This window comes from Orcinus orca, chromosome 4 (genome assembly GCF_937001465.1).
Source record: "Orcinus orca chromosome 4, mOrcOrc1.1, whole genome shotgun sequence".
NCBI lineage: Eukaryota > Metazoa > Chordata > Mammalia > Artiodactyla > Delphinidae > Orcinus > Orcinus orca.
Genome location: NC_064562.1, coordinates 32526498 through 32541184, shown reverse-complemented (window position 1 = coordinate 32541184; position 14687 = coordinate 32526498). Strand labels below are relative to the sequence as shown.

The following is a 14687-nucleotide window of genomic DNA, read 5'->3' as shown; positions in this document are numbered from 1 at the left end:
ACCACATTTTGCCTACCATTCATCAGTAAGTGGACACTTGTGTTGTTTCCTGTTTTTGGCTCTTATGAATAATGCTGCTGTGAACATACATGTACAGGGTTTTGTTGGCGCATATGTTTTCAAATTTCTTGGGGCTGTACCTATAGGAATGGAATCTCTGGGTCATGTGGTAGTTGTATGTTGAACATTTTGAGGACCTGCCGGACTGTTTTCCAAATGGGCTGCACCATTTTACAGTCCCGTCAGCAGTGTGTGAGGGTTCCAGTTTCTCCACATCCCCGCCAGCCCTTGTAATTGTCCTGCTTTTTGGTTATAGTCATCTCCTAGTAGGTGTAAAGTAGTAGCTCGTGGTGGATTGATTTGCATTTCCCTGATGACTAATTACATTGAGCGTCTTTTTTATTTTTAGAGTCTACTGTAAAATGTAACACATAAATGTGTTATAATTATTTTTTACTGAATTTGACAGAGGAATCCAAGTAGGCCTTAGGTTTTAGAAACCCTGTGAGGCAGAACGACTCTGGTTCCATTGGTTACTGGTGTTTCCTCTGACAGAACTGGAAGAGGTCCTACTAGTGACTGAATAACCAGGAGATGAGAAAGAAAGTTGACTGAGAAAATGACTCCTAAGGATGACAGATACGCAGAAAGAGTCATCCTGCCCTGAGAACGTTCTGAACTCCAAAGACTCTCCCACTTTACGTCTAATTTATTATTAATCCACCTCTTGCCATCCGGCTCTCCTTTCCATGACTGTCCATTATTTTCATCCCTGACACATTTCACTGCACCTTGCCCCCAGGTGTCCCAACAGTGCTTCTGAGGTTTACAAACCTCATCCCCTCAGCGCCCTGGGCCCCAGGGGAGTTAAGAGGTTGCTGCCATGAGGCAGCCCTGTCTTTCAGAAACAGAAACTCAAAGATTATTTATCACCATGAGCAAACTCCTGGTAACTGTAGACAAAAGCACCCGGGCTCCTCTCACAGGATCCGGTTCTGTCTAATGAAGTAGCCCCCGTCTCCTCCCCTCACCAAGGACAGGGCACACCAGACTCCCACCTGCAGAATCACAACACCCCTGCGGCTAGCATGCCAGGGTCCTGAGCCTCTGGGGACTCGGAGGCCCCGGGCGTCGTCCAGACTGCTGGCCAGCCAGGCCCCGGGGGAAATCACCCCAGATGCCTACGTGTCTCCTCTGTGCGAGCCTGGAGTAAGTGCAGACGGTCCACCGTCTCCCAGGGATTGTCCCTCTAGTGCTTCCTGTGGGACCAGGCTGGACAGGGATTCCACAGAGATGGAAGTCGAATTTTAACATGTGAGTTTGCCATTTAAGCAATTTCCTCCTGTCTACTTTGGGGTCTACTTTAAACAGAAATCACCAAAAACCTTTTAATATAGAAAATGTTACGTCGTGCAGTAAAACTTACGAATGATTTGATGTCTTTTTCTCCGTTTTAGTGCGTCAGTTCTTTGCACATTTTCCTGTGCCCTGCTTCTCTTAAGGGCCTAGATTGACGTCTGTGCCTTTCTAGAAGAATGACCTTTCGCGATACTTGCCTTTGCCCAGAGGGGCCCCCTCTCTGTCTGTCACCGCTCCCTCCCTGCCCTCTCCCTGGAACAGGTCTTTCCGCCACCCTCTGACCCTGGAAGCCCCAAACAGGCAGGGACAGGCCAGGAGCCTGTGTGCTCTCCTTTTGTCCTTCCCTCCAGATTCTTTAAAAATAGCTTTAGCTAGAGAAATGGTTGGGTAGTAGTTAGGAGGGTGTGTGCTCAGTCACCTGGAACTGAAGCCTGAGTTTCCACCCCATGCGTCAGAGCTGGCTTCGGTGGTCGGGGTGTGATCGGGGGTCCCCAGCTTGCAGCACTCCCTACCCCGGTGGCCATTTATTAACCCAGATGACCGGCCCTGCACCAGGACCCCCTTGTGATGTGGTCTGTCTTGGGTGAGCAGCTGCAGGCCTGGGAGGTGCACTCCTGGCCAGAAACAATTGCACTTCGATAGCACTTCCCAGGGTGGTGATTAAGCACAGACAAAAGCTGAGGATTTATGCCGCAGCACGAGGTTGGCAAGCACAGAGCCGCGATGTTTGCAGCCAGGAGGCCGGGGGAGGCCGCAGAGTCTGGCCTGGAGGCGGCCGGGCCCCGTATAGTGGCTCCCGCCCTGCTGGGCTACAGCCAGGAGGGCACAATCTGTGCCTTAAATAGGAACAAGCAGAGGATTGGATTCTGGAATCCACTGCGTCAGCCCAGGGGTGCTAACTTGGGAAGTGAGTAAGCTGATGTGTTCTAACTCTGGGAGTGGGAGAACCCTGCAGCCACCGGGCATTTGCTCCTGGAGGCTGCTGAGGTGTGCTTCCCTAGGTCACTCCTTGGTACCCCTCCCCACTCTCTCAGGGAGCAGCCAGCCTCTCTGCATGTAAAAGCATCGTGCCAGCATTGTCCTGCTTTTCCTTCTGAAAGATGTGGTTTGGCCTTGGTCCCTGACTGCCTCAATTGCCTTTATTCTTGTTATTTTGGCCCAAGCAGATCCAACCAGTGTTTGGGCCTGTCGGGTCCCAGGTGTACTGGGTGCCAGGCAAAGGCTGACCCCTGGGCGGCCAGCTCAGCTCAGCTCTGCACTTTCAGCCACAGTGGCTGCAGGGGCCTGTGACCGCCAGGCGTTCGGCTCCTCCCAGGCCTGGGCTGCAAGCAGCATCCACACCTGCCGGGCTTTCCTGTAAAGAGTTGCTGTGTAGATGCTCATCAGTCACTCTTGCAGGTGACTTCTGTTATAAGCTAGGGATCTGGTCTCTCTCGGGATCTCCATTCTCTCTTCCTGAATGTTGGACATTTTCAACTAGAAACTTTTTTAGGAGACTGCAGATGAACAAAATAAACACTGGTCAGAATCTACCAGTAGGGGGTCATTTAAGTAAATCATGATGAATATTGGATTTTTTTGTTAATACAAGAAAGTACTTCTGTAATCAGTGAAACAGAAGCAGGTTACAAATTGTATATGTGCTGTGATCACAATTATGTTACAAAACAGAAAGAAAACCATGGAAGGGAAAATACTAGAATACTAACATTGGTCACCTTGAGGGGATGGGAATTGGGTAAGATTTCTCTTTGTCTTTTCTGTATTTCCTTCCTTATTTTCTACAGTGAACACATATTAAATTTTATAATTAGGAGCAATGTTTTAAAATTGTAAGTCTTATTCAAGAGAAGTAACTCTGTCAGGGAAAGGGGGCAGAGAAGCTCTCCAGACGCTGAGTCTTATCCGCATCACAGATTGTCTGCTCTCCGGTTCCTGTGCTGTGGGCACGCCATCAGTACGTCCGCTGAGAGCAGGGGAGGTTCTTACCCGCTGTGTGCCCCTTTCTCCTCAATGCCTTTCTCATTGTCGGCTGAATACACATTTGAAGAATTGGGTTGGAGGCACTTACGTTCAGTATTTTTCTAAGAGCGGGGACAGGTCTGCGTACGCGGCCAGGGCTGTGTGGTGATCGCCAGAGTGTGCCCTGTAGGTGCGCTTTCGGAAGGACGCCCCAGACGCCTCTGGGCCACGGTCACCGTGGGCGCCCGACAGCCAAGCTGAAGGCACACTGCTCTGGGCAGAGGGGCTCCTGGCTGGAAAGTGCTCAGTGCTGACTGCTGGCTGAGATTGGAGGCTAACGGGATCCCCTCCCCTTCCAGCTCACACTAGAGAAACAGGCGCTGTGGAAAACTGCCCTGGGACACCCCTTCTTTACAAATGTCTTCCTTTTTTTCCAACTTTATTAAGTGTGGGAATTGGTTACCTCTTTAAGTCGAAAAATACCCACACCGTCAACTGCTCATTATCCTAGCCAGGTTCCGAGCCACATCCACCTGTGGGGATGGATGTGGTAAGCCTTGGGCCCCAAGGATTGTGATTTATGTTTTTCGTTATTTTCCATTCTGTATCTTCATTATGGGCTCCTCTCTCGCCCCCTCCCTGAAAAAACTCCTGTTTCCCAGCAGAGGCCAAGTTTTCATGACCCCCTCTAAGTGCAGTGGTTCCCTTTTGCAGCCCGTGTGGCCCCATCCTTCACCAACATGTCACCGCAATTAATTAATTCAGTGGCACTCCCGTCAGCAGGGGCCCTGTGAGTGATCATCTTCTCACACTCGCCGCCCTCCCTGCTGTGCCCTTGGAGTCGGCGAGTGGGGATGACCCGTCTCCGCCAAGCGTCTCCACCGGCAGGGTCTCGGGCTCTGTTTTGAGGGCACAGCTCGGCGCGGGGAGGCCCCGGGTGTGTCTGCATGCAGCTGGGAATCCACTGACTGCTCTTCCACCCCAGCAAGTGGAGCTGGCAGAAGAGCTGACCCCGCCCCTCTCTGCCCGCAGGTGTTTCAGGAACTGTGGAGGAGTAAGGGCAAGACCCCAGCACAGATCGTTGCAGAAAAGCAGCTTGAACTGATGCAGGATGCAGAGGCGCTGGAGCAGCTCTGCCGCTCCACGCTGGAGGCACATCCTCAAGTGGTACTTAGCCCCTCGGGGGAAGGGGGTCTTCACGCGCAGCGGCAGGTGGGCAGGGGGTCGCCGGCAGAGGCCCAGGGCCAGGGCCGCCTGAGGACTCAGCCAGGAGCCCCTCTGCTTCTCCCCCTTGCAGCCCAGCGGTGCTTCCTAATAATGGTTGGCCCGGTTTCATCAATAATCCCCCAGTTATTTTTGTCAGTTTTAAGCTAGAATCAAGAGATGAAATTAGGTGACTATTGGAAAAATACAGCTTTTCCTAGAAGGAAAATCCCCCCCTGGACCTTGATCTCATGGAGTTTCGGTTGAAGGGGGTGTTAGCGAGTTTCGGTTGAAGGGGGTGTTAGCAAGTTTCGACCTCCCAGGCCTGCGGCCCTCTCCCAAGGTTGTCGAGCTCTGCTTTGTAAGAGGACCTCTCTATCAGGAAGCAGCAGGCAGCACTGCACAGGGGCAGAGACAGGGAAACACTTCAGTTCCGTGCCTTTGAGAGCTGGGAAGAAAGGCAGAAGGGAAAATTATTTGTAAATTACGGAGAAAATCCTTGACAGGAACATAGCTGGAAATCAAGTCATTCTGTGTTCTGAACGTAGAACACAATAGAAGAGCTAAAATGAGGCGCATCCCTCCCTCCCCAAGTCTAATCATATTGTCCAGAGAGATTTTTCAGTGGGGAACAAAATTGCTAGCATCCCTTTCAGAATGATACCACCTGCCCATCAGCTTGCGGGGACACTAACAGCTCTGTAAAGAGCTCTCGATAAGGAAAATGAGCTTGTGCAGGGTCTCGGCAATCTCCATCTTCCAGCCTCATCTGGAGTGACTGATAAAGACACACTTTTAGTTTCAGACTCAGAATGCAGCACTGCGCAGATACTCGCAGACGCTGTTGCCGATCAGAAGCAGGAGGTCGGGCGGGTGGCCCTGACGCGGTGGCTGTTTGACAGGCACTCAGCGCCCCCTGCCCCGGCCCTGCCAGCCTGCCAGCCAGGCACTCCCCCACCCAGATGCTCGGGGAGCGTTGCCATCTCGTGGCTTTGTCTTCTAGCGAACGAGCTTCTTGGCAGGGAGTCAGGGGAGGAGAGCCCGCTGAGCCCCCGCGGGGTCGGGGGCTTCACGATCCGGCACCCGGGTCCTGTGCACCGGCTTCTCAGCTGTGACACGTCACAGTCCTCCTCACTCCCTTCGAATCAGGAGGCGGGGTAGCAGACACCTCCTTTGCCAGGAGCCCAGAAACCTCCTCCGAAGGTCACCGCCTCCCCTGTTTCCTTTTCTCATTCTATATCTAATACAGAAAAAAGAAACTGAATTTAAGTTTCCATAAACGTAAACTTGATTTAAGATTTTTAGGCGAGAGCCTCTATTTTCTCCTCTAAAATAATTTGTCTTTAAAGGTCACGGATGTAAAGAAGGGAAACCCCAGGGCCATAAACAAACTGATCGGGTTGGTCCGAAGAGCGACTCTCGGCCGAGCAGATCCGACGGTGATAAAGGAGGTGCTGGAGAGGCAGCTGTCGTCGTGACGGGTTCGGGTCCCCCTGCCACGGCCGGGCTGGAGCCTGTGCGCTGACGTCCTAGGCCCCAGCCAGACGCCCCGCCTGACCTGCGCCTTGAGGTGCAACCTCCACGCAGACCAGGCCTGGCGCCGTTGCTTCATCGACATCACACGCTTCCGGGGGAGGTGCAGCAGTGGTGAGAAACAGCACGTCCTAGTGCGCAGTGACGCCGAGCTCAGTGCCACATGCTGTTTCGGATACTGTCACCACCCTAGGAAAACGTTTCATCCCGCAGGTCCCTCAACAAATATTTTTAAGCACGTGCTAAGGGCCGGGCGTTGTTCCAGGTGCTGGGGATTAGCAATGATGAAGAGAGGCCGTGATCTGGATGCAGTATTTTGTTTGCGGCGCTCTCATTAGTCTGAGTACCAGGAATGTATTCCCCCATCCACTGAGTAAAAGTGATGTTGCCCATTCAATGCCCACGGATCCCAGAAGGCAGAGGTCTGAAAATAAATGATTTATTTATTTTTTTGGTAAAAAAAGACAACAGAAGTTTTCAAATAAATTTAATGAATAAAATTTATGCTGAAACATCACATAAAAAATTAACTTACACGTCGAAGATTGTGCAGTGGACAAACCCCCCTTCCCACCCTCAGACCGAAAAGTTTTAAAAGGCGAAAAAAAAGCTGTAACATTAAACTGATTTGTTTTGCCTGGAAAGAATAAGATGGTAAGCTAGTAAATCAAAATCTTGACCTTTAATGGTAACTGTGGTACAGTTAACAGTAGTCCATGGAGGCTGCGTTGCCCTCACCCCTGTTCTCGTGGCAATAATACTATTTCTCTGTCGCACTGGGGCACCCCTTTGTTCACTGCACGCCTTTGTTACCTCTGACTCACAACACTAAAGACCAGTTTTGCAAGTGCTGTTTTTTAAAAGCACATGTCAAATAAACTGTGACATAAAAGAAAATCATTGGAGGCCCTGATTTTACACTGAATTCTCTCTTGTACTAAGAAGAGCACAAACACTTCCGTCATGAACGGTGCTCCAGTGGTAGCTGGGGACCCGGAGAAGAGTCACCAACTTAGCAGCTCGTGGTTCCTGGTTGCAGACGATCGCTCAGGACTTCCCTAACTAGGAGTAAAGAGAGGACTGCCCCTCTTCCCAGCCAGAAAAGCAGGGACCAGTCATCTGGCTTATTTCAGACAAGCATGAAGAGGTAAGGTTTTTGAAAAAACTAACTTTTTAAGAAATGAGTGACTTAGAAGTGTTAAGAGAATACGGTACGTTACATCACCCAGGAAGCCGCGTGCCCCTCGCGCATCCCGTTGCAGTACTGAAAACTCCTGGGCCTGACGGTAAAACATTTTCATCAAACCTCTTTTCGAGAGAGAAAGGCAGAGCCAGTTCCCACCCCCCACCCCGTGGCTCCTGAGTCTGGAATCTGGCGGGATCATGATTTTGTAAGAAATGATAAGATTCAGTTTTGTTTTACAAACTCCATTTTCACCAGAGGTCTGGCTTCTTGGTCATCAACCCTTACAGAAAGCACTGGACGATCTTTCCAGACCATTTTAAATCAAGGGCTTACTTAAGTGGGGTCTGGGAGGGGCGGGGACAGCCAGATGAAGGCCATTTACCAACAATATCACGTCATATGTAAACCGTCTTATGGACTGATCATTTCGGGAGAAAAATGCCATTGCTGGGGTCGGGGGTAGAGGGAGGGCGAAATGGGTAAAGGGGATCAACTATGTGGTGGCAGACAGAAACTCAGCCTTTGATGGTGAATACGCTGTAGTGTATGGAGAAGTCAAAATATAATGTTACACACGTGAAACATACAATGTTATAAACCAGTTACCCCAACACACAAAAAAGCACTGGATCTTTACAGTGCTAACTCATCCAGCTCTGACAATTGCCTGTTGTCTTGAAGGCCCACTTCTGAAATCCTGAAAATGAGATTGTGGTGTTGTAACTGCTCATAGAAAGAAAAAAACATACCAAAGCACAGCTCAGATATCTTCCCTGGAACCTGACTAGATATTCAAAATACATGTTTATCTAACGGCCTAAGAAATTCACAAAGTATGGCTCTACTTGTAAGTGGGCTTCAGTGAAATACAATTTTAAATACATTTTTGCATGATTGTGAATTTAGTCTGGTTCTCTGTTTGCTATTCAGGGGGAAATCTCATTGAAATGTATGAGTTGGCACCACAGGTGAAGCCAGTGCCATCTGTCACTGGAGCCCGCACACCTGGAGGCTGGGAGGGCAACGTGCTGGAAGACTGGCTCCCCCGGGTGCCCTGTGGCTTGAGGAGGAGGTTGGTTGATCGGCTGGTTCTGGGGGGAGGGGAGGGGTGGCAGCCGCAGCACTCTGCATGCCACCTGGCACAGGATCCGTTTTTAGCAAAAGTTCATTAAGTTTATAAAGCAAAATTAATGGACAACCTGTTGTGGGAGTCCCTCTGTGTGAGGGGTGGGTGCTGCCATCCACTAGGCTTTTAAACTCTGGGTCTAGGAAGGAGCTTCTTGACTCTGTCCAGGCTTATGCATCAAGGTGAACTTCTGCTCCCATCTTTTAAGATGTAGACAACCCAGGGAAAAAAACTTGTCATTATTTATACCAAGTTTAAGGGTGTTTTTAGCTGAGCTCCCTCCATCCCTTCTTTTTGGTAATTATGGCTAATCTGGAAGAAGGCTATGAATTGTTTTCAAGTAAACGCTCTCCTAGAGCTTTGCGTTGGTTGGTTAGTTCAATATATAGCTTACGGCCAGGACCCACAATCCATATTGTATTTTTCATGTCTATTGAATTTAGCCACATAATTTCAAGGATTCCACATAGGACTATTTGAAAAAAACGACTAGATCTATATGAAAGGCCATGTTATTTTACCCACCACCAAAAGCAGCATGGAAATGGCTGTCACGCCTCTTCAGTAGATTTTAGACAAATTGCATTTGTGGATTATTTGTGAACAGAGCAGACCCTCGATGGTGAGATGGAAACCGCTGATTGAAATCCTCTCTTGTTGTCTCCCTTCGTCAGACGTCTTAGCAAAAATCATTTAAGTAATATTGCCAACACCAAATAATCTCTTTTAAAATATCTGCAGGGCAAAATGGTACCTCGTTACAGGTGGGCCTTTTCTAGACTTGTCCCAGTAAAAAGTCAGCTGCTGCCCTAAGAAGCACAGACTTCTGCAGCCTCAGCTCCATGAAATGCACAATCTGGCCTAAGAGCTGCCGTAAGCTTTGTCAGGTTCAGAAAGCACACAGTAAATCTAAGGCTCCCCAAAGATGCCTGAGATATGTATGGGACGCACGCGGGCAGACCCTACTGGCAACCTTGTTCCTTGTGGGGGTGACAGGAACAAACTTCACAATGATGACAGGACAGGAGGGGCGTTCCCAGCTAAAATCGGCCCCTGTCTTAGGATTCCAAGTGCAGAGGCCAAAGAACTTTGCCCCTGTCCCTCTGGTCCCTACAAAGCCTCAACGAAAATCTTTCACTGAAGCCCCCGTTTATCCAGTTAATGAGCTGCCAGGATGATCTGTCCTCCAAAACAAGTAATGGCCTAATAAACGCCTGAACATAGAGAGGATTTACTGAGGCAAAATTATCACGAAAACAATGCTCAGTCTTTTGAGAGCTCTTTCTACAGCGTTAGTTTATGACGATCATTCAAAAAGGAAAAAAAAGTCAGCTCCATTTTCTTAAAATGTTTCCTCCGTGATGTGATTTAAGAAATGGAGTACAAACTGGTTTGACAGTGTTCTGTCTTAAGCTGTTATCTGATGGAGAATGAGTGTTGTGTGATTTACAGTCTGACGGCTGAAGCGAGAAGGGGCCGAGAATATCTTCTTAACGACTTAAAGCGTTGTGGCCTCAGCTACAGAGGGCTGCTGTTCAGGAAGAGCTAATACCCCAAAGCTGGCTGGGACGCGAGGGGAGCCACGAATTACCCCGGCCTGGGGTGACTCGAAGTAGCACATGCAGTAACAGCTGTCCCGCAATAAAGTGTTTCATACAAATGGCCAAGGGTGCCAGCATTTCAGTAAATACACGGCTGGTAGTTAGCAATTACATCGACCCATCCCTGCGTGAGAGCTGGGTGTGCGCTGCAGACATTCGCCGTCACACCGGTGACACGTCCCACCCCCGCCGGGGCCGCACTTCCCAAGGAGAGCAGCCCAGGCACACTGACCCACGTTCAGCACGGGCAGCCTACCCACAACCCCAAACCTCTGAACACAGCTGGAAACCCACCCACACTGACCCTGGCAGCCAGGCTGATTCCGAGACATCAAAAATGACTTTCAACCCCGAGTACCATGGGCTGCCCAAAATGAACAGGTAACCTGAACAGTCACGTATCCTGTCTCTAGATTCTACTCATAAGAGGATGCTCTCCTGACAACACCCTGGAGCCAGGATGTCTCAGTGGACTGAAAATCAACGACTGCATCAGACCTAAGTAAAAGCCACTTGATGAGGAAAAGGTACCCCTGAGGACCCGCGGAAGAAGTGAATGCGTCCTCCCTACACGTGACAGAGGCATCGATTCCAACCCCAGCTCGTCAAAGTATTTTACTAAGTCAAGTGGGGACCATTTCACGATTCCTCTAAATACCAGGGAAGGAAAGGAAGTACCTACTAATAAAACCACATCTCTGATTGGTTACTCCAGCATTCCCATTTCATGTCTGGGAATCTGTAATTCACTCCATAAAACTGTATTTTAGGCTAAACTCGACCTGGAATCACTTTCAAATTTTAAAAACAAACATTTTTAAACATTTGGCCACTTCCAAAAATCAGTTTTAAGTATCCCAGTGCTCTCCTATATTTTGAAGCACAAAATCCACTCTACCTAGAACTTGACGTCAGACTCTGAGTTATGAATCAAGGTGAAGGATGTGATGCCCCAGGAACCCGTGACTCACCTCCGCTGCCCGGGGCCACCAGGCTCGACACAGCGACGCCAACCTCAGGGGCTGCACCAAAGCCCGTGTCCACTGAGTCCTGGGGGCCTGTCGCATACAAAGGCATCCACGCACTGGCACATTTTAAAGCATGCCAAGTATCGTTCAAAATCCTTCCCCAAACTCATCGCAAAAGAGATTTCTAAGGGTGTCACCTATTTATGACTAGAACATTCTACTTCATTACCGAGACTTTTCCCATCAAGGAATTCCCATTGCCACCCCCTGCTGTTCAGTATCTTCCTATCTGCCTAGATCAATGTTCATTCCTCCAAACCCCCCAGGATTTGTTCTTCTCCTATTTTTAGCTTCCAGTTTCTGCTGTGTTCCCTCTCGCATGTCCACACCACCCCCAAACCATCCTTAACCTAACCCACCTGGCTGTTCCCCTCAACTGCATGGGTTCACCAGTTCCCTAGAATATATTTCCAGGCCCATTTTCTGACTTCATTTTGAGAAACGCTGGACTCAGTACTCTGGTGGAGGGCTGCAGTGGTTTCAGAAACCGGAACCAGCGTCCACCTCCAAATAGGTTGGGTTGTCATGTGGGTTTGCTACCAGCACCCCACCATGGGAGTTAGTTAATTTTCCTGCCTCTCACCCCACACCGGTCATCTCTGTCCTCCTTTAAAGCAAATCTACTTTTTTTATAAAAGTACCTACTTAAAAAAATACTCTTTCCCAGATGATGCCTTCCACAAAGGGGACTGTGGTTTTTTATAATAGAGCAACATGGACTCAAGGAGAAGAATCGACACCATCACCAGATAATGGAGAGACGTGGAAATCAGACCAGAAAGCTGAAGAATACGGCTCTCAGACGTGACTTTAGCTTCCTATATACCTGGTGAGTCCAAACTGGAAGATACATACTTGTGCAAAGCAAAGTTGGAGGATAATACGTTACAGCTGAAGCTCATCTTCTGTTCCTCTCTCTCCATCTCTGAGCCACTGACTTTTCCAGTAGAGACACTTATGCAAGTGCAAGTGGATGTCGGGAAGCCAAGAGCAGGCCAGTCCGCTGGGCCTCGCACATTCTGGCTTCTGCACCGCAGCCGGGCAAACCATCTTTCAAGACGGACAAGTTTGAAGTCAGAAATGTACAACGAATCACTCTCTTTGGTTCCTTGCCTAGACTTGCAAGCACCGCGAAGCGGGACTCCTGAGAGCCACCCAGCCCCAGCCAGAGCTCCTGAGGCTTCATTCCAGGACTGGCTCACTCGCTTCAAGATCCCTGAAACACAAAAGGCAGCCTCGGCTCTGCAGCGTCTCAGATGTGCTTCTCTCCTCCACGCCCTTCCTGTACTAGGGCCTGATTGATTAAAACCGAACCAGTGCTCCTGAGGCACCACCACCAGCCCTGTGACCACCCCCGGGGCTCAGCAAGATGCCCACAGAAAGAACAGAGACCCGGGGCTTCCAATTTCCTTCCAAACCGGGTGTGTGGGGTGGGGGCGGGGGGGGGGGGTCACCCTGCTTACGTGCTTCTCACCTGCCCACAGTACAGGAGAGTGGAATCTAATATCCATGAATATCAGTCGTGTATTGTCTCGTTCTTTTTTAGCCCACAATTAATTATCTTGTGTGTTTGCCCCTCTCTCTGTGGTAGGAAGACCATGGCTCTAAGTATAATTACACCTGGCAGAGCAGGCTGCAGAGCAGAGAGGCACTAATACATCACGGTGGGGCCTCGTGATGAACCCCATTACTCAGAAGGCAGCGTTTCTGTGTGGAGTGAGGCCCCAGCAGGCACTTGGCTTGGCGGGGCTCCCCGCGACCTGTTTGCCTTTACATCCTGGTTCCCTAAGTGGCTGTACAGTTCCCGTTTCTCTACAAAGTGCAACATATTAGAAAAAGCAAACAGATTTTAAAATAATTACCAAGGTTTGTACAGATTGTATTTAGTTTACTTTTATCCTTTCCCCCACACCATAACCCTCCAAAAAAACCCACTATGAGACAGTGTCACAGATGAACCAGTTTGTTTTTCATAAAACACTTAAAAAAATAATGATGGCTGTCTTCTTACATAAGCATATACCACGCTTTGTTCACACCGATCAAAGTCCTAAAAGCCAAAGTAACATTTTGCATAGGCATAGTTCATCTTGTGCAAATCTTACTAAAATAAGGCTATTTTCAGTGTTTAGGTAGTGATATACTGAGCAAAGAAAGCTCTCGAGCAACAAGAACGTTTCCCTGCATTCCAAATTCTCTCCAACTACATCTGACTTCCCAGGCAGAGAGCTGAGACCAGTGGATTTGCCTGCGCTGTAAGGCAACACGTGTTGGGCGGAATACAAGTCTTGGAAGTAAAATGCAAAGGGACGGATGCTGTGTGCTTGTGTGACGGAGGCAAGAAGGGCTCCATCTTTATTCTTCTCTTAATAAGAAGACAGAAGCCACGACGCAGTAGGCCACAGGGGCAGGTGTGCGTTCTTACGTGCTGTTGAAGGGCCTTGTGAGGTGGGCACCTCCAGAAATCACTGCCTCCCAGTGTTCGCTGGGTGTGATCTAAGCTGCAAGCTGACTGACTCCGAGGGATGGGAGAATAAGGACCAAGAACTCTGAGGAGGAAAAACTGAGCCAAGACTTAGATTCTAGGGGGTACAAGGTGGGAAGATCCGGCTGGGGAGAGGAGGCGCACAGAAAACCCCCCTCCCCATGTATCAAGTATCGTCAGGAAGTCTCAAAGTAGAGGTGTCTGTAAGCAGCTTTGCATTTAACGTTCAGTCACGGCACTAAAACTTTAAAAAAAACAAGAACCTCTATTTGAAAAGAAAAAGCTAACAGTAGCTGTCATCCGAGTCGCCCAGGATCTTGCAGCAGAGAATGGAGTGTTCCTGGGCCAAGGCAGCCAGCTCCTTCAGGAACTCGGGGAAGAGGGCGGCCGCCAGCATGGTGTCCCGCACGGGCGGGGGCAGGCTGGGGGGCACCCCGGCCACCTTGGCTCTGTTTGTCAGGAAGGGCTGAAGCACTCGTGGGGGGCCATCCAGAAAACTCCGGCTGCTCCCTGTCCTGGAGGCGTCCTGAACGGGATCTGAAACTAGAAGGAAGACAGCCATGGTGATCCTTCAGAGCCCTTTCCGCCCACCCCTTAAATGAAGTGTGTGTGTTGGGGGGGTGTGGAGTGGAGTGTCTCGTGTGGGTTCAGCTCCCGCTCTGACTGGAGTCTCAAGGCACGGCCCCCAGTCCCCCCCTCACACCACTCTGAGACACACGGATCTGCCCAGATCAGCTCCAGCACTGGGCATGTGACATGAGAGTTTGATCCCAAATCCTGTAGGAGGGCCTTCATGTAGAAACTGTGGCAAGAATATGGGTTTATCAAGAACCCTCCCCGCCCAGGGCCTGGCGAGGGGGGAGAAGGAAGAAGGCACGTCCTGCGGCCGCGTCAACCAAGTGAGGACACAGGTCACTGCGACGGTTATTTAGGGGCCTCCCAGGGTCGGGGTGACCGTCCGCCCTTTGCCAGCTGAGCCCTGACCACCCGGCAGAGCTGCCGGAGGCCACCTGGTTTACACACACCACGCCCTGCCGTCCGCAGCCCGGGCTCCGGCCTCCTGGGCTCCAGCCTCCTGGGCTCCCTGCTGATCCCCAGCCCCTTCTGGCCAGGACTTCCAGCCTTTGTGGAGAATAGAATGGAAGAAGGCTTTTAAAGGCTGGAAATAACGGAGAGGAAGCTGGGTGCTGATAAGACCAGACTG

At 50.0% G+C, this 14687-nt stretch overlaps 2 protein-coding genes across 14 annotated transcripts in view; one reads left to right on the top strand and one right to left on the bottom strand.

The window, feature by feature from the left end:
- GATB (glutamyl-tRNA amidotransferase subunit B) overlaps positions 1 to 7409 on the top strand; it is a 76641-nt gene extending 69232 nt beyond the window's left edge. The window contains exons 12-13 of the mRNA XM_004263631.4: positions 4354 to 4488; positions 5874 to 7409. Coding sequence (XP_004263679.2) covers positions 4354 to 4488; positions 5874 to 6002 — 264 coding nt within the window. The 3' untranslated portion in view covers positions 6003 to 7409. The remainder of the gene's footprint in view (positions 1 to 4353; positions 4489 to 5873) is intronic.
- A 5536-nt stretch (positions 7410 to 12945) lies between these two features.
- The window catches only part of FHIP1A (FHF complex subunit HOOK interacting protein 1A), a 269760-nt gene continuing 268018 nt past the window's right edge, over positions 12946 to 14687 (bottom strand). For 12 of the 13 annotated variants that reach the window (XM_033403192.2, XM_033403199.2, XM_033403207.2 and 9 more), the window contains one exon: positions 12946 to 14026. In XM_033403192.2, coding sequence (XP_033259083.2) covers positions 13767 to 14026 — 260 coding nt within the window. In that variant the 3' untranslated portion in view covers positions 12946 to 13766. The remainder of the gene's footprint in view (positions 14027 to 14687) is intronic. The other variant, XR_007476995.1, reaches the window with a different exon arrangement.